General features: G+C 58.2%; 1 protein-coding gene across 1 annotated transcript; it reads right to left on the bottom strand.

The window, feature by feature from the left end:
* Window positions 1-6,993: 6,993 nt before the first annotated feature.
* Window positions 6,994-17,124, bottom strand: LOC122390204 (toll-like receptor 6). Its single transcript, XM_043382937.1, has 2 exons — window positions 13,382-17,124; window positions 6,994-7,510 (listed from the first exon to the last, which is right to left on the bottom strand). The coding sequence occupies exon 1, from the start codon at window positions 16,935-16,937 to the stop codon at window positions 13,383-13,385; it is 3,555 nt and encodes a 1,184-aa protein (XP_043238872.1). The 5' UTR covers window positions 16,938-17,124; the 3' UTR covers window positions 6,994-7,510; window position 13,382.
* Between the last annotated feature and the right edge of the window lie 1,720 nt (window positions 17,125-18,844).

Raw genomic sequence — 18,844 nt, 5'->3', positions numbered from 1 at the left:
GCACCTTCGGACGCAGCTGGGGGCTGCCACTCGCCTGCGCCGACACAGGGGAGACGGGCCGAGGTGCCGCGACAGGCAGACAGGGCGGGACGCTGTCGGTGGGTCGGGTCGGAGGTCGAGGCGACGGGGACTTCGATTGTTTTCTGTACATGGGATAGCTCCGAGTGGAGACCTGAGGTAGACAGCGGCCCGAAGTAGCCGTGTGTGAAGTGATTGAGGTCATGCTCGCTCGGATGGTGTGTAGAAGCAGAAGTGGAGAACGTGGACACGGAGCGAGCTGCCGGCGGATGGAGGACCACTGGTCCGTGATCCGGACCGTTGGTCCTTGGTCTCTCTTCCGGCCGGTGGCCGAGCGATCCCACAATGGTCCATTACGCCGTGATCAGCTGTGAAATTCATAATTGCTCCTCGGGTAGGGGCGTTACGTGTTTCAATAAAAAGCGCGGATACCATCGCTAGTTCGATTAGTGGGCGATATGAGAGGCCGGCCTGACCTCGGATTTGGCAGTATTGGCAGTGGCGGTACCTTAGAAGCCGTTCCGATTTAATTTCCACGCCCCGCCGCCCAAATCCACACGGAGCGTATGCGCCGAGCCGACCCGAGCGTTATGGTAAATGGTCCATTTACCTCATAAGCAAGCTCCCTTACGCCCCAGCTAACAGCAAAACTATGTTACACCGTCAGTCCTGCCGGAATTAATGACACTCCTCTGAGATCCTGCATTAACCCGCGCCCCGTAGGGGGGGGGGGCGAAACGGCCCCCCCCTGTCCTTTTCGGTCGATATCTCCTAAACGGCTGGAGATATCGCCACCAAACTTTCAGGACCCCTCCGGGCATCAATTTTACACATTGTGACCAAAAATTTTTCCAGAGGCTGTGATAGGTTGGCCACAAATGACGTCAGAGTGACGTCATGTTCTGGCATTTTCGACCGAAAAAAGACCTTCGCGAGAAGACCTGTCAGGCCTACAGCTTTGAAGATACAGAAAAATGATCAAGACATAAAAGGTGTAAAATTGACAGGGCTACAAAACTGCTATCTCGGATTTTTGAAATTTTTGAGTTTTGATCCCCAAAAATCAAAAAAGCATTTTTTTGGATATATTAGCCAAAAAATCCAAAAAGTTTTTTGAGTTTCGAAAAAAACCGGAATATATGTGATAGTACCTACCGTTTTCTATCTACATACCAAATTTCAGATCGATACCTCGTTTTTTGGCCAAGTTATAGCGAAAAAACTGTTCAAAAATGATGACGTCAAATTTTCAAACTCAATTTTTGGCAATTCTAGAACTCGTAGAGCAAAACAAAGACCACCATTAGACTCCCCGTGACGAGCTGCATCGAATGGATACCCATTTTATGCAAAAATATCAACTTTGAAATTTGACCTAATTTGACCTGACCTTGACCTGACCTTCACCAAAACGTGACCTAGGCTGGCCCCAAAGGCTGCCTAACCCACATAATCGCATTTGTCATGTAAAATGGACCATAAAACATGTATCACACGACACATTCATATTGTGACCCCCGGTGACCTGACCTCGCTGTGACCTGACCTGGTATCAGTGACCTCAGATAGCAAAGTATGTGTTTGACGAACAATATACCATCGATGGTTTTCAATAAATTACCAATTTACTCGATTTCACAGCACATTTCTTGAATTGCCTGTGAACGGTGAAAACCTGACCTTTGACCTGACCTGTGACGTCATCGGTTTAACCTAGGTCAATGAAATTTGGTCACAAGGTAGTTCCCGGGTAGGGCTATCAAACGCCGTTTGAATTTTGAAAATCGGCCGGTAACTTTCCGAGATCTTAGGGGGGGCCGAAACGCCCCCCCCCCCCCCTACGGGTGGTAGGGTCCGCCGGTAGCCCTACGGGGCGCGGGTTAAAAAACGGTGGTTACACGCCGTGCTCGTAAAGCAGTTCTTAATAATAATCACTCCCATCACGTACTCTGATCGTACGTGCCATCAATAACTGACAGAGTGCATAATATTGAGTGTGCAGCGCGCGCGCCGTGCGGCGGGACCCCGGCGGTGGCCGGCGTGAACGCCAGTTTCTCCTTCGCGGGGATCCTCATAACTCATCACCGGCTGCACGTCCAGTCGACGACCTCTTGTCACTGATCATAAACCGGATTTTATTCTGCGCCGGTGCCGTGGCTGGGACGGATCTCGACGGGGCGTGCTTCGGCGGCGGTCCAGGGAGTGACTGAGGTCAGGAGAATGGGATAGTCTTATGACCCTGGACAATGCAAAGCCTATATGGGGAGCACCTTCACCAAAAATTTTGGGTAAGCTACCGACTATTGTCTGCCCTCAACCTCTCTCTTTGACCTTCCGCCGTATTTGGCTGAGCAGTGACCATCAACGTCCGCCGTCCACCGCTGACCATCACTGTCCATCCAACTGACCCGGACCAGGGATAGGCCGGACGCTCCGACGGGGGAGACACGCTCTTAGTGCCGCCCCGAACGACCCACTCTCCGCGGGCACCACTTACGCCCTGCGGCGAGCGCGAGGTCACGCCGGTCACGCCGGTCGCTGGCCTAATGCTGGCTGCGGGCTCGCAGTTGCGATGTCCTGCAATTAATCTTGGCCGGCCGGCAGCCGCGCGGAGCGCCGCCTCCCAAGGACGCAGACAAATGTGTCTCCGTGTGTTCGATTGGCCTGCTGCAGCGGCGGCCGGCGGCAGCATGACCCGGCGACCCCCGAACGGCCCCCGCCGCTGTGCCGGCTCACGCCTCCGTGATGGAAACGAATGGAATCCCGCACCCAGCGCCGTCCTACAGCGCCGCGGCCAGCGGGCGGGCTGAGGTGTGTCAAACTGCTCAGAAACACAACGCGAAGCCTCCGCTGTCGACAAGACAGAAAAACACGATTTGATAAGATCCATTAGCCAATATTCATGTTCACGAGAACCGAATAATTACAAAGTGCTTGATTGAATTCAATCTTTAGCTTATAAGATAGCGTCAACTGGTTGAAGATAACATTGGCTCTCCAAACAAGCTTCTTCGGTGGCTATCTGGCGTTTTCGTGGAGGTCAGAGAAACCCGGTCACATGTCGGACCAGCCGACGCCCTGTCGGGGATCCGGCCTTACACGGGTCCCGTGTCAGTCGGGCCCTGGACCGATGAGAGCGGACACTGTTCTCTGTGATCCTGCTTTCTCCTGTCGACACCGTCCTGCGCCCGGCTCCCTCTCAGCCATCGGCGCCCGACGCTCATTGCTATTCCAACCTGGTACCGACAGGGGCTGCGGGTCTCGGAGGGTGCGCATCCCACCGACCCTCTCAGACAGTCGGGGCCGTCAATGACAGCCGACAGCACTAGCCACTTCCGCAGGCGGCCTCCCGCGGGTCAATTGTCATGGCGGGCGCGCCGCCCGCGCCATTTCACACCCCTCGACAGACGGCGGCGACAGGCGCGCCCATATCTGGGAGAGATGACGAACGGCGCCGGCCGAGCATTTGTCTCCAATTTCATCTAACGCGCTGTGACAGAGAGCGGCAGTGGCGGCCCGGACTGCCGCCCGAACGACAGTGATAATGGGCACTGAGTGGAGCAGACTGCCGGCCGACGGAAACGCTGAGCTTTTGGAAACATCGCTGGACGGCCTGTCTGTGGGCCGACAAATGTTGACCGACTAAACAATGGTTGAAGATGAGACAGCCGGATGGGCCGCTTTGGGTATCAAGGGCTTTGCAAAAAGCCACGTCTGCTACGTTGTATCGTAGTTCGTACGATACGTGAGCAGCGATATTAACGAAATTAAATGTCAGCCGCAGCACATTCCTTAGGTCTGGGATCTATCTCCATCGCAGAGTCTGCCGGGTTGTGCTGTCGAAAACCTTTCACCGGTTCCACATGGAAGTGACATCCTTTATCGCGTCATCACCACTCGGCTCCCAGATCGGTCCCGTCAGCTGGATCTCCGCTAAGAGCCGGTCGAATTTCTGGCGCCACTTTAGCCGGCTGTAAAAAGCTGTCGCAGCCCGATCCGACCGGCAGATAGGCCGAATAATCTCATTAATTATGGACTAGGCTCGTTAATAATCGAGCGGCGATGTGTGCCGCTTATCGGCCGCTGCGTGCCGAGGCTCCTCGACGGGCCGAGGTGACGGGGTAAGGTTTTGTGTAGCCGCGCGGAGGATAGCGGGTCAGGAGAACACCTGCCTCCCATTCTGCTCAGCAGGGGGCGAGGGTGTGGGGACGGATGCCGTCCAGTGAAGCCAGACAGAAACGGGTCAGGAAAACGCTATCCTGGAGACATTATTTCGATGGCGATCAGAAGGCTTGTCTGGGTGTTCGACAGGGAAGATTTGGAGCTGGCTTCATATTTGATTGATCTGTGAGATATAGAGTGGGCGTTTTCCAGCCACCCTTGACAGACTGACAGTGGAGCCAGCTTGAAGGAAGGCGAAGGAACAGCGTAGCGGCATTGGGAGCAGACACACGTCGATTAGGCACGCCCCGATCCGATCGGCGCCCAGTCAGCCGTTCCCCCTGACGAGCTGACGTTTTCGTTACAAGAATAGCGGGCGGGCGCCCCATCGCGGTGGTCGTTCGTCTAAGACCAGCCCCGTCGTCGAGCGAGAACGACAGGTGATAGGACAGCACGACAGCACGCACATAGAGAGCTTCCTCACTCGACAACTCTCTGGCGTCAGATTTACGATTATCGGACAGCCATCGTGACCGGTTGAGAAAGATCTCACTCCGGGCTGTATCTCGTTCCCTTCACTAACCCCTCAGCAGCCTTGGGTCTGTTAATGACACCGGAGAGCGCTCTCTGTCTCTTATCTCCACCTCCAGTGAGGGATTGTCACAGGTCAATCGCGGCCGTCATCCATCTTCGCCGACGGGTACCCGACGCTGTTCCGGGTGCGCGCGACGGCACGTGCGCAAGCCCTGCTTTCAATCAGGGAGACGCAGTGCCGGCCGCGACCCCATCTGTCCTGGGTGGCGATCCCGCGTCAGTGGTGGCGCTAAGAGGCTTACGGGCTTACTCAATTTGGACTGACTGCGGTCGACTGGGCTCAATCGCACGTCCCATGGGTCGCGCGGGGATCAGATGTGACGGGAGGTGACCCAGAGCCGACGTCAGCCTCCCGGCTGTTTGTCAGTATAAGAACTGGAACAGGTAGAGGTGAAGTCTCGTCGTAAGTGTGGTATAACCTGATAGAGTGAAGTTTCACTCTCAGATATGGCGACTCAGATCTCAGGATGTGACGTAGCCTAAGAGGATATATCTGGGATGGGACTGGGAGCAATCGGTGTCCCGAGAAGTCTGTATCCAGGCACCTTCTAATGGCGATCCGAGTGAACTCTTCTCCAAGAAATGCAGCTGACTCGATGCAGCATCGAGCTAAATGTTTATTTGTGTTCAGCCTTCCTGATCGGAGATGGGCGTGCAAAATTCTGCTGATTCTGTCTGCACTGATCCCAGTACCCAAACATCGAAATCAGGAGAAATGTGTTTGGTTGCGTGTTTTGGCATCTAACAGATGTCGGCGATTATCTGCGGCGCGCGGCGCGCGCGGAGGCAGTGTCGCCCTCTCCTCGGGTGGCGACGATATCGATCCGGACAGTCGCATACTGCCGCTCGGACGGTATCCCACCGAGCTCCGGTTACTTGAGCGCGTCTCCGGTGGGCTCCCGGTGACCGTCGACAGAGCTAGTGGGGCGTCTTCTCGCCACACCGACCCCATCCGTTTTTCAAATTGGATTACGTCGCGGTCACGCACTCGAGGCCGATCGCCGGCGCGCCGCCCAAAATTACCGGCCACTGACGGTTACCGGACATTACCGGGTATTACTGGGGACAGAGGCAGATAACCAGCTCGGTCACGAACTGCTCCGGTATCGCTGACGGCGGCCTGAAGGCGACTGCTGGAGGTCTCTGTGAGGACTGCGACAGCGGCGGCGGCGGCGGCATAAGTTGGCGACGAGCGGCCGCGACGCTGACGGCACCGTCGCCACATTTGGAGAGGTATGTATGTTCGGCCGGCGATTGCCGTGCGGTCGTTGTATAAGGCTCGTGAGTCACCAGGATATGGCGTGGTGTCGCAGCAGAGGACGCGGCATCGACACACGTTTAGCGTGAGACCGATGCAGGAGTGGCGCCCTGGTCGGACACGAGACCTACACGATCGTCAGACAGCGACTGTCGTGCCGGGGCGGCCGTGTTTCACGGAGATTATCAAGTCGCGGTACGGAGGAAGGAGTGTTTGTAGGTGTGACAAAACGTGAGGACATGACATATTTCCTTACAGGCGCTGTGCAAACAAGACTCGGTTGGCTAAATCCGGAAGCCAAACAAGGTGCAAAAACACGTGCCGTTGAGTGTGCAGAGTTTCGCGTTTTACGTCTCCATTTCTATTCAGTCAATGGTGTGCGCTGAGTCTGACGTCTCGCTCCGAGGCACGCCCGGATTGGTGTCTCGTTGCACTGCTACAGGTGCTTCCTTATCCTTTCGTAAGCGGCGAACTGCACGCTCAAACGGCTAAGTTATGCGATTCTCTTTCCGCCCATCCACAGCAGAACAAACGGCCGCGTCGCTCCCATCCCTGCTCACCCTCCCGTTCCCTCGAAGACCGAACCTTTCCCCTCCGCAGGTGCCATCGTGCCGCCCGGACCGAGTGTCGCGCTGCACGCGGCGGGTGTGAGCGCCCCGACCACCTGGTGCGCTCGGCGGCTCATCCGGTCCGCGGCACCTTCCCGAGCTCCGCGCCGCGCCGCCGACCGCCCCTGACAGCTGTATTCAGGGCGCATGACGGCCCCTGCACGGCAGCCGGAGCCACAATGGCCGCCGAGGTGTCCCGGTGTCATGGCCGCCAGTCAGATAGCGACGGCAAGGTGTCAACCGCGTCTTGGTGTGTCAGTTGGTATGCGACTGGCTCGAACTTCTTATTTGGGCCATCCCCAGTGGGTGGGCGTTGTGGTATGACAGCACAAATGCGGACTCCAAAGTCATCGCTCACTTGTTTGATACCTATATTTCGATACATATCACAGAATATATTTACACTGATACAGGACCGCATGAGTGACTAGAATCATAGAAACACGCGGGCGCACATCGAGCATCACGATTGGAATAGGCTAGCTGCTGGAGCCACCCCATCACGGCGCAGCAACGGAACATTTCACCATTTCACCGGACCAGCATGACAGCATCCACTTCCACTTAATCACCGGACGTAACCAGACACGAAGCGGTCCACAGACGCCGAGAGCTCTTCCCGCGCACTGTTACGGCGAGTCGCAGACCGTCCCTGAGATTCCTGTTCAAAGTGAACCAGTCGATGATCGTACTAATGCGGTCATTTTGATTGAAGCGCGTGCGCTGTGTTGACGAGCTCTTGCATAGCGCCGGTGACTGTCGTGCTGTGTCCCAGGTTCCGCAGGCCGGCGCTGGGCCGGTCGGACGTGTCGCCGCCTCCCTCCGTGGTATCACAGATCGCAGCTGCTGCTGCCTCGGTCCCCGCCCGCACCTGCAACAGAGACGCGCCGTGTCACAAACGAGCCACACCGGATGGCCGCTACAAACGAGGCAACAGCACACGTCAGGGCCCTTCCCTGCACACCCGGTCCCGCATCGCTTAATAACCCATAAAACGCAGACATCCAGATCGGCGCGGCAGCCCCGGGCAGAACAAAGACCAGAAACGAGCCGGCGCGTCCGCCGCTGAACGCCGCGAGACCACTGAACGAGCGCCATTACTTGGCGCCGAGCTCCTTCGCACCGAGCTAATGAATCATGTAATGTCGGGGTGCAGCCGGCGGGTGAAGGTTCATACGGCCGTCTCGTTAGGAAGGGCGCGCGGCCGCCGGCGCCGCGGTCCAGATTGCAGCCTGCACGGATGAGTGGGCGCACCCTCCGCGGCGCGGCCGACCACCGCCCTCAGCCGGCCGACCGGCCACCGCCGCCGCCCCACCGCCGCCGACGACTTGATCGACGAGAGCTGGGGTGGCGCGGCTGGTTCGCTCGACCAACTTTGGGCCAGAACTCGGCAGCGACAGCGGCATAATGAGCCACCGATCGGCGGCAATAACAGTGCGGTGGTGCGCCGCCACCGCCGCCCCCCGCGCCGTTAACGGCCGCGCTGGTGATACACGCGTGGAGGCTGGCTGGAAAACACCAGCTCCGCTCTGAGTTGGGGTGCTACAGACTCTGAGTTGGGGTGTTACCTCGCGGCAGGGTGCCGAGAGCGGCGGGTCTGACCTCCGAGTGACCCGAGTGCAGAGGCGCGGCCCGGCGGCGGCGACGCTGTTGGCGGTCACAGCTGCAGACCCGGCAATGCTCGACACCCCGCCGATACCCCGCCAACAGATATACCCCTGCCTGACTGGGAACGACTCGTCCCGAGAAACGCCGTAATGGCGGGGTGCGTCGCAGCCGCAGTGCAGGGTACCGTACAATGAGAGCCTCGGGTGCACAGAACGGACACACTGAAGGGCCTGACGTGTATTGAGCAGAGGCGAAAGCGCCTGCAGCAGCGCTTGAATACCTTGCAGTGCGCGCACAGTAGCGGTGGCGTGGTCTCTGAGAATGCCCGCTGTCAAACCCTCAGACAGACGAACAGAGGCGCTCGGCGGCAGCGTGCACCTCCAGCCTCGCTGCAAGACGTTTAGCAGCGGCCACTCTGAGACACCCATCTGTGGCGTGCCCGGCTCGTGACAGCTCGGCTGGCGACTGCACTGAACGACAGCACTCGACCAACATGGCAGAGCGTCGCCGCAGCGGGCCGCTCCATATGTCGCAGCTCACACTGACACGGCGCGCGCTGTGATGTCGCCGCCACTGGCGCCCTGCCAGCCGCGCTGCGCGGCGGGCGTCCTCGGGGCGCGCGGCGGGCGTCCGCCGTGCAGCCGGGACGCCCGCGGCAGCTCGGGGCGCCGGCCGAGCTCGCGGCCGGCCACCGCTCGCTGCGATGGATATTAGTCGACGCATAAACGTCCCGTAACTCGCTGGCGATGGCCCGAACAAAGCAGGCCACAGCCGCCGGCCGGCGCCGCAGCGGTGCGCCGATTGTTCTGCCGCGCGCTCTGATACCCACCCCGGCGAGGCGCGGCCCGCGGCGGCATCTGGCAAAGTGGAGATTCACACACAGTACGGCCACGGGTGGGAGGAATTCGCGCACTTAACGTAGACAGAGAGCAGGTATTTGCACAAATTTGCAGACAAAATGAAGGAACTCACGCGCAGCTTTACTGTTTTAGCCGGATGAGCAGCTTTACGAACTACAAACTAGCGGGACTGGAATGGCCTGGCGCAAAGCCGGAGCGGATTTGGTCGAGCCCGGAGAGCGGCGGTATTCGGTTCGGGCTGTGTGATTCCGTTGTAACGGACGGCTCCAATTCTGTGCCGATGGGGCCGGCCGACAATGCGGGCGGCGAATTGGAAATGACCGGCACGGCGCGCTCGCTCTACATCTGTCGATACTGGGCCGGCGCCGGATGGACGGCGGACGGGTGCGTGCTGAGACCAGCGCGACCCGACCACACAAAAACGCGCACACGTCTCATTATCATCTCTCAGGTGTGAAAACCGGCAGTCCGGCGTCGAAAAATTCGGAAAATCACACTCTCCTCTCATTAGCCCGTTTCCTTGCGTTCATTTTTACTGAAGTTCAGAGACAAAAACAGGGCACCGTGACCCTCATTATCCTCATTACAATTAACCCGCGTTTTCCGAGTGGGATTTTTTGCCCCGATGCAGCGACGGGTGACCATCTGATTACCGGGGGCACTTTGGCACCCATAATTTCTGTTTGCCACGCCAGCCGGGGCGCTCTGGCTTTGGTCAGCTGGGCCCGGTGCGCGGCAGGTGAGCCCAAGTCGAGCCGGCGCCGGACGCGGCTAATTGGCCCGGGCGCGGGCATGGCCCCGGCTCACGCACGCTCACACCGCACCATTACCGATGCCATGCATGTAACTGGGGGCGGGCCCGGGTGTCCTCGAGGTAAACAGACGTCAGGCGACTGCGGGACCTCCGGCTACCGGCGGCGGCTGCGGCGAGCTCCACTCGGGCCGTCGGCGTCCAATCATGGTACGGCCCGGCCGCGGCGGCCGCCGGGGGCACCGAGGGCTATTTTCTCGGCCACAGTGGCACAGGCGGGGCGACGATATTACTGCGACCTATTCTGGGCGGCCGCCCTGGAGAAATGACGGCACACGCACGGCCTGTCTCCGCCGAGCGGCGGCCGCCCCGCTCAGACGGCCCGCTGACGGTGCCGACGATTGATATTCACGACGTAGCAGATTTTCGGGGGTGGGGAGCGTTGTTCCGGCTGCCATCACGCGCTGTCTACGGCGACGGCGGCGACGGGGAGCGCTCCGCGCCGCAATATATTCCAACAACGAGCTGCGTAACCGTCGCAGCCGGGCCCGTTACGGCGTCCCAACAGCGGCCACCTCGCGGGGCCGAATTTTCCGCGTCGGCCGATACCGCGGATGATGCGAAATAAAGACGGATGGCCACGCCGTGCGCGGGATCAATGCAATGAATAAAAGATGCACCGGAGCCGTACCACCGCGCGCGGTGCGCACCCCAGATTTAGCGTCCCCGCGCCACCTCCGCGGTCCTTCCTTCTCGACATCCGCGCACACACCCTCCACGCATTGCCCGGGCCGCCGCGCTTCCTCCCCAATCACGCCACCAACGCGGCCGCCGGCACGCGACGGTCGGCTGCCGGAGACGGCCCGACAGAGCCCAGGGAGGCCAGTAATTAATGTCGTTACACACCGGCGGTCGACGTCAGAGCAAGCGGCGGCGCCTGTCGGGCCTCTGTGGAGCTCCGACGCCGGCGGGCATCATTAGATCGAGCTTTAATTGAATCGCGCTTCGACGGCGCCGACAGCGTGGCGGCGCGGAGCGGCCGGCGACGGCGACGGAAGCCGCCCCACACGAGCCGGCGACGGAGCGACGGAAGCCGCCCCACACGAGCCGGCGACGGAGCGACGCGGCCGCGGAAGAGGCGCGTCGGCGGCATTTGTGACGACACAAAGGTCGGTCACGCGCCACGAGCGCTCCCACAGGACCATAGCGGAGGACGTCAGGGCTCAGGACGGCCAGAGGAGGACATCAGGGCTCAGGACGGCCAGAGGAAGACCCCAGAACACTGAGAGGAACAGTTGAGTCAGGAGTATAGGAAAGTTAGGCGTATTATGAAGATAATTCATCAAAGCGGTGCAGCTCATTTAGCTCGAGTGCTATTTTGAAATGTTCTACCCGCTCATAAGGTTCCAAAATATCTTCAAGAATGTTACTTGCCGGAGATGGAGGCCTGCATCATTAACCTTTAGCCCCGGAACGCTGATGGTCCGGCTCGATCCCTATCGATTCTGAAATTCCGGCATGTCCGCGGCATTTTCGTCACCTCTGGAGCCTTGCTGAGCGCGGGCTTACAGTAACGATCGCGGGGGCTTATCAGGAGGCGCCGGCGATGGACGGGTGTCGGGGCGTCCGTGTCGGCCGCGGCACATGGACCGGAATGGCCGGACGCTGCTGATGGCAGGCGCTGTTAATGGCCGGGAACGGGCCACTTTCAACTGCGAGCCACGCCGCCGCCGTCGGAAACCGGCCCGCTGTCTGTGTTTGCAACCAATGGTAACGGTGCAGTACGGTAAAATTCGTGATGCTAGAGAAACAATGCTCATCCACCTGTGTTTACTCTTGAGGATTTGCTTGTTTCCTTTTAATACAGTTTTGACTGCCATAGAAGCTGTTTTGAACGTTCTGGGTAGAATGGTTTGAAAAGTGGCCGAGAGGAGAGAGGAAGATAGAGACGGGATGCCTATGCGTGAGCGTCAAAATAGCGTCCCACGCCGACCTGACGTCTTTTCTCCGGGCTGGCTCGGCAGCTGCGGCCGAGGTGCGTGGTAAACAAAGTGGGACATCATGCTGGAAGCTCGTTTGCATTCATTTCTTGGCGAGATAAAGCCTGGCAGACGTCGACGCGCAACCGCTCGAGATGCGAACATTACTCTCCGGGGAGAGAAATGGCCGTGTCTGGGACATTTCTGGCAAGGTCGGACTAAAACAGGTCTGAATGAGAACAGATGGGCGTGCTAAGCAATTCAGACTCTTCGCACCCGTGGCGGGACGAACGCACGAATAGAGCGTTGGATGAGATGATTATTGCAGTATAATGGGAATGGTGGAGGCGTGGATGGCCAAAACTGCAATTTCCGAATAAGTAATAATTGGGGAAGGGGTGAAATTGTTTCTGCAGCCGCATTGAAAAGCTTTTACGCAATGGAAGATCAGTATCTACTGCAGGAAGAGTAACGATAAAGCGTGTTTCCTGATGCTCACACCACATTTGGCTGGACTCGTTCTTTCAGCGAGCCGTCAGGATTACTGAAGGCTTTTCCAGATGAACTCATAATGGAAACCAAGGAAAATCCTGCATCCAATCGTCTCGGGCATATTTGCGTCATCCTGTCCACAGCTGTGATTGATGTCTTGATGTTGTATTGGAGCCCACGCCCGTCCTAACATGTGCGCTTTGCACAAATGGGGCCGACGTAAGCCTTTCAGAATGCCGACCGGTGTGTAGTTCTAATGGTCGGCAGCCTATAAACGTTTAACTCGCTGCTGGCCGTAATTGCGGTATTCTGCAAAATACGGACGATTGATGACGTCATCCGCAGAGGGAGTCCATTATTACCGAGCGCCGCTGCAGACCGCGATTCAAATGCAAAACCCTCATCGGTAATGCGCTAAAGGCGGTCGAGCTGACATGCCAAATGCGGCCCATAAATGGTTTGCGCCGTGAGCACAGCAGTGGCAAACAAGCAGAAAGCGGTGCATCTTTAGACGAATCTGCACCCTCGCTCATAGGGTGCACACATTTACAGGTGTCACGCAAAGCTCGCATGAGCTGATATGTCAACCCACTTGATGGATGAGCTACGAGCATGACACAATGACTCAAATCTATCCTTGGCTCACTTTTTATATGCATGACTACAAGTATCACCACACAGGCAGAACGAATAGGTTTAAGTAGAATTTTTAGGCAACGAATGCTACTTTTCAGTGAGCGGATTCGACCATTGTCTGCGGATAAAATCGGACAGAGGCCACTGACTGCCAAAGGCCGGTCATTGTTTCCAGTAATCAGTTGGTGGGGGTGGATGATGCGGTAGGACACGCGGCGTCATAAAACTCTAATGACCAAGATTGCCCCATCGCGTGAGTCCACGTTCAACGGCCACACAGTGGGGGCACACGGCCGGGGGCCATTGTTGAATAATGAGTATTGCCGTCCATAACCCTCTGTTGAATATAACGCAACGGACGTTGATCATAAATGATACAGTCATAGGGAGGGGTGAGGGATTCAAACAGCGCTTACCTTATCCCCATAGTGTCTCCATTGTGCTGGGACTGCGCTGGAAGTATTTCGCCTCGTCGATCTCGGAGTAGTGTGAGACAGAGCGCAGGCCCCGCATGTTGTTCTTCACGTCCGGCATAGAGAAGCGCAGCTTGTCCCAGAACAGTTTGTCGTCCCAGCTGATGCACGTGTTGGTCTTGAGGTAGAGCCGCAGGTCGGGGTCCAGGTCGCGCTGCGGCACGTCCCCCAGAAGGATCACTATGAGCCGCTTCTGGCGGTCCTTGAGCACCTCGTGATGCGCCGACTTGAACTGGAAGCGGCACCACTCGTTCTCGATAAAGTTCCTCGAGAGCACCATGATGGTGCGCCGGCTCGACTCGACCGCCTCGACGATGGTGTCTGCCAGGTAGGCGCTGTGCGCAAAGTCACGGTAGTGCAGCGCCAGCCGGTACGGCGGCTCGCCGTGCTCCAGCTTGGGCGCCAGCACGTGCTGCACGAACGCCTTGTCGCGCTCGCTGTAGCTGACGAACGCGTCAAACAGCCGCTCCTGCTCCTCGTCGAGCGCCGAGCGGTAGCAGACGCGCACGCCGCAGCGCGAGTAGATCCAGACGCGCAGCTCGGCGCGGTACGCGAACACAACGGCCGTCAGGGCGGCGAGCAGCAGCAGCACCACGGCGGCGCTGACCAGCAGCGGCAGGTAGTCGGCCACCCCCTCGCCCGGCACCGTCCGACGCGACGGACGCTCGTAGCACGTCTCGTTGCTGCCGTAGATCGCTCGCGCCTCTGCGTCTCCCTCGAACCGGCACACCAGCGAGCTGAAGTCTACCACCTTCTTGGCGTTGGCGGTCAGCCAGCCCTGGAAGCGGCGCAGGTAGTCGCACGCGCATGTCCAGGCGTTGTCGGTGAGACCGATCTCCACCAGGTAGGGGTTCTTTTCCAGCTCCCACACGGAGAAGTCCTCCAGCTGATTGCCGTCCAGACGAAGGACCTCCAGCTGTCGCAGCGGCTCGAACGTGTTGTTCTGAACGTGCGTCAGCTGGTTGTCCTGCAGGTAGAGCTCTCGCAGTCGGTCCAGACCGACGAACTCCTGACCATTGAACTCGGTGACCAGGTTTGACTCCAGGTGCAGGGTGGTGAGCTGAGTCAAACCGGCGAACGTCTGGTTGTGGAGGAACTCAATCTTGGAGCTGTTCAAGTACAGCACCTTCATGTTCTTCCTACCCAGGAACGTCAGGCCAGACAGGTTCTTGAAGTTGTTGCCGTCCAGGTAGACCTCTGTGGCGTCCATCGGCAGACGACCGGGGATCTCCTCGAAGTTGTTGTTGGAGCAGTCGATGATGTTGGAGGACCAGGACTGGTCGTGGTAGCAGCGACACCCGGCCGGACACGTCATCTCGCAGTCGCAGGCGTCAAAGTCGCAGCAGTGGCAGGTGGTGAAGCAGTGCGTCTGGTAGGGACACAGGAACATGGAGGCGTCAGCGTCTACCAGCGGCACGTAGCTGCGGCCGCGGTTGTAGATGAGACGGCAGTAGATGCTCTCCAGATCCATGATGCGGGGGTAGTGGTTGTAGTGGTTGATTTTGTTATATCTCTGCAGCCATTCCAGCGTACAGTCACAGATGAATGGATTTCCACCGATGTAGAATTTGGGCATGCTCTGCGTCTCATTGGGCATATTTAACCTCAGCGCGTTCAAATCCATTCGGGTGATCTGATTCGCGAAGAGGTCAACCCGTGAGAGATTTGACATCAAGAAGAAGGTGTAATGCTCAACGGAAGTTATGAGATTGTCGTTTACAGAAAGAAGCTCAGCACTTTTCGGCAGGTTCTTCGCACTCAGGGACGTCAGACGGTTGAAGCTGACGTCCAGATTCCGGATGGACATCTGGTCTGCGATGTCGTCGCGGTTGCTCAGTTCGGTGATCTCGTTCCGGTGGAGATCCAGCCAGACGAGACCGCGCGGCACCGACGCGTAGTCGAAGCGGGCGATGCTGTTGTCGCTGACGTTGAGCCAGCGCAGCCGCGACAGGCCGGCGAACAGGCCGTCGATCTGCGTCAGCTGGTTAGCGTCCAGTCGGACGGCCTCCAGGGCGCCGCTCGACTCGAACGCACCCGGCTCCACGCGCTGGATCCGGTTTCCGGACAGGTTCAGGATACGCACGTGCGGCAGGGCGCGCAGCATGTCGTGCGTCACCTCGGTGAGCACGTTACCCTCGAGCCGGAGGCTGAAGAGCTGCTGCATGCTGGCGAGCTGGGCGCCGCCCACTGCCGAGATGTAGTTGTTGCCCAGGTCCAGCACCTTCAGCAGCTGCAGGTCACTCACCGCCTCCGGCACCTGCGTCAGCCGGTTGTCGCTCAGCGAGAGCTCCTGCAGGCTGCTGGCGTTGCTGAAGGCCGATGGGTGGACGTAGTCGATGATGTTGTTGTCCAGAGACAGCGTGTTAAGCACGAAGAGCCCGTTGAGGCTGAGCGGTCCGATCCTGTGCAGTTTGTTGTGGGACAGGCCGAGTGTGTGCAGGTTGGAGAGCGCCTCAAACGCATTGGGCGCCACGTCGTCGATCTGGTTGTGGTGCAGCTGCAGACTCTGCAGGCTGTACAGACCGGCGAACACGGACGCGTCGATCTGGCCGAGCCGATTGTGCGCTAGGTCGAGCACCAGCAGCCGCTTGAGGCCGGCGAACGTCTCCGAGTTGATCCAGGTAGCGCTGAAGCGGTTGCCGGCCAGCTCGAGGACCAGCAGCCGCTGCAGTCCGCGCAGCAGCGCCGCCGGCAGCTGCGACAGCCGGTTGCGCGCCAGCCGCAGCTCGGCGAGCCGCGGGGTGGGCTGCAGCAGCTCGGCCGGCGTCGTGCTGAGCGCGTTGTCCGACAGATCGAGCTTCTGCAGCGTCGGCAGACCGGACAGCGCCCCGGCCCCGAGGAGCTCCAGAGCGTTGTGGCTCACCGACAGCTCTGTCAGCGCCGGCAGTGCCGCCAGCGCGCCGCTCGGCAGGGCCGTCACCTGGTTGTGGCTGAGGTCGAGCGAGACCAGGTCCGGCAGCTGGCAGCCGGCCGTCAGACCGAGCTCGGCCACCTCCTGGAGCCGGTTGTGCGACACGTTCAGCTTCTGCAGGCCGGGGAGCGAGCAGAGCAGGCCGGCCGGGAGCTCCGTCAGCCGGCTGTGGCTCAGCTCGAGCTGCTGGAGGGCGCCTAGTCCGTGCAGCGCGCTGTCGGCCACCACCAGACCGACCGAGTCGCTGAAGGTGCGCACCGTCAGCGAGCGCAGCCGCGTCAGCTCGGCCAGCGCGGCCGGCAGCTCCGCCAGCCGGCACCGCTCCAGCGTCAGCTCGGTGAGCGTCCCCAGTCCGGAGAGCGTGCCGTTGGTGATGAAGCTCTCCTCCTCCGAGCTGCTGCAGCGTACCGTCAGCGAGGTCACCGGCGCGGCGGCCACCGCGGCCTCCTCCGACAGCCGGTCCATCAGTCCCAGCGTGCGCGGCTCACAGAGCACATGTCCCGGCCGCGTCCGGTCGGTCCTCTCACAGTCCGGGACGGCCGCCGCCGCCGCGGCCAGCGCCACGAGCAGCGCCCACAGACGCGTCATCGCTGGTCTCTCTCACCGACACCGTCTCTCACCACATTGGTGTGAGTCTCTCACTCGCTCTCACTCTCCCCAGTCGGTGTACGGACACGGCGGTTTCACGTCCTCCCCGCGCCGCGGCTCTCCGAGAACTGGCGGCCGGCGGCGGCTCGGTGCCGGCCGCTAACACTACGCTGCAGTCTCCGCCGGCGGCGGCTGGAATGTGCCGACTGACTCCCGCCGCCGCCGACAGATGGCAGGCGCGGCGGTCAGGAATCGTGAGGAGTTCCTGTACCGAGCGACTGAGTGTCTCTTGAGCCGGTCGTTTGCAGAATGACGTGAGCAGAAGAGCTGACCCCGGTATGCCGACCGGCCGGGGAAGTGAGCGCGTCATCACGCGGCTGGAAACCGTGACGGACCACATCTGACCAGCGGACAACTCGTCGTCGACGCCATTCACCGTGAAAACGTTACCCCGCAACTGCGTCACGAAATTTTTAGCCACGATGAGTCGGCGCCTCACCCAGTGACTGATTTCTAAAGACTGGCTGGGCCTTATCACGAACTCACATCTAGAAGAGCTTAAATTGCCATGAGTCGTTTCCGATCTGTGCGAGCGACTTCAGCTCTTGGGAAGCCCAGGAGGTGCTTAGCCTGAAACAAGAGCGCTGATTTCCATGGGCGCCTCGTTACCTGGGGCACCTCTGACCGGGTCACTGCCGCGATTCCCCGGCTGTCGGCGCTGACGGAGCGTCTCTCATCGAGCGTAACAGCCAGGCCGGCACCTCCGCCGTGCCGCCAACGCACTGTAGGCCGGCAGCCTGAAAAAGCGCTAGAAATTCCCCCAAACTGACTGTCCGCAATATGAACAAAATAGGTATCATTTAATCCCAAATTGATCGAAGAATACGATTCCGATGCTAGTTTTGGCCTAAGGTCAAAATTGAGGTCGTCAGTTGTCACCAAACACAAGACAATTTAGATTCTCTATAGGCCACCACATTTACCGATTTTAATGATGAACTTTAGTGGTAATTTATTAGTAGACCAATCGTCGTTTTGAACGAAATTTCCTGTCAGACTAGTTCAGAGCACTGTTGTTCACTGTGCCAACATCATTCTGACATATTGCATCGCTTTTCTGCAAGATATGCTAGCTGTTTGCAAGCAGCTGCAAGACGTAATTTAAAATCATATCCAATTTTTTAATTAGACTTTTATAAAAACGTTATTTCGAGCGGCTAAAAATGAACATTTCATACTAGCCTCTGATTACTCATCTTTTGTTCCATATAGGTGCTTTGCTGCTTTTCCCTGCTACTTTTCGAGATATGCGCCAGTAAACCACATGATGTAGGGGCAATTGTCACCTCGCCGCTCTACTGAAGGCCCGGCGCTCTTTAAAACGCTGGAAGTTGTGAAAAACAAACGCTTATAATCTAAATGAAATATATGTCCCTGAGCTCAGAATTGATCAACGCACACAATGCTGTCAACATTTCTGGGCCAAACTCAAAAATTCAGTCATTATTAACCCCTAAACACAAGTCAGTGATAATCAACAACAACTTGCTCTTTAGTTAGACTTTTTGAGAAATGGTTTTTCGAGCCGTTAAAAATGGCCATGCCATACAAACCACCAATCATCTTTCTGTCATGCCCTACTCGCAATTTTTGCTAATGCCTGCTACTCTTCGAGGTCACGTGACCTCACCATTAAAAGTGAATGGGGAAATAAGGAAACTGTTGTTTTTGCGCATGGAATGATTTCAAACTATCTCAAGCACACGGAATCGTGATTTCGTGCACTCCTTGCAAGATCCGATGCTTTACTTTTGCATTTTTGACCTTTCGTGACGTCATTTATGACGTCACACCGGTCATAGGAGTTTCTCGTCAATACCTCATGATCAAATTGAGCCAGCGACTCG

The sequence above is a fragment of the Amphibalanus amphitrite genome, unplaced genomic scaffold (genome assembly GCF_019059575.1).
Source record: "Amphibalanus amphitrite isolate SeventyFive unplaced genomic scaffold, NRLGWU_Aamphi_draft 000386F_arrow, whole genome shotgun sequence".
NCBI lineage: Eukaryota > Metazoa > Arthropoda > Thecostraca > Balanomorpha > Balanidae > Amphibalanus > Amphibalanus amphitrite.
The sequence above is the reverse complement of the archived record's forward strand: the minus strand, read 5'-3'. Positions and strand labels throughout refer to the sequence as shown.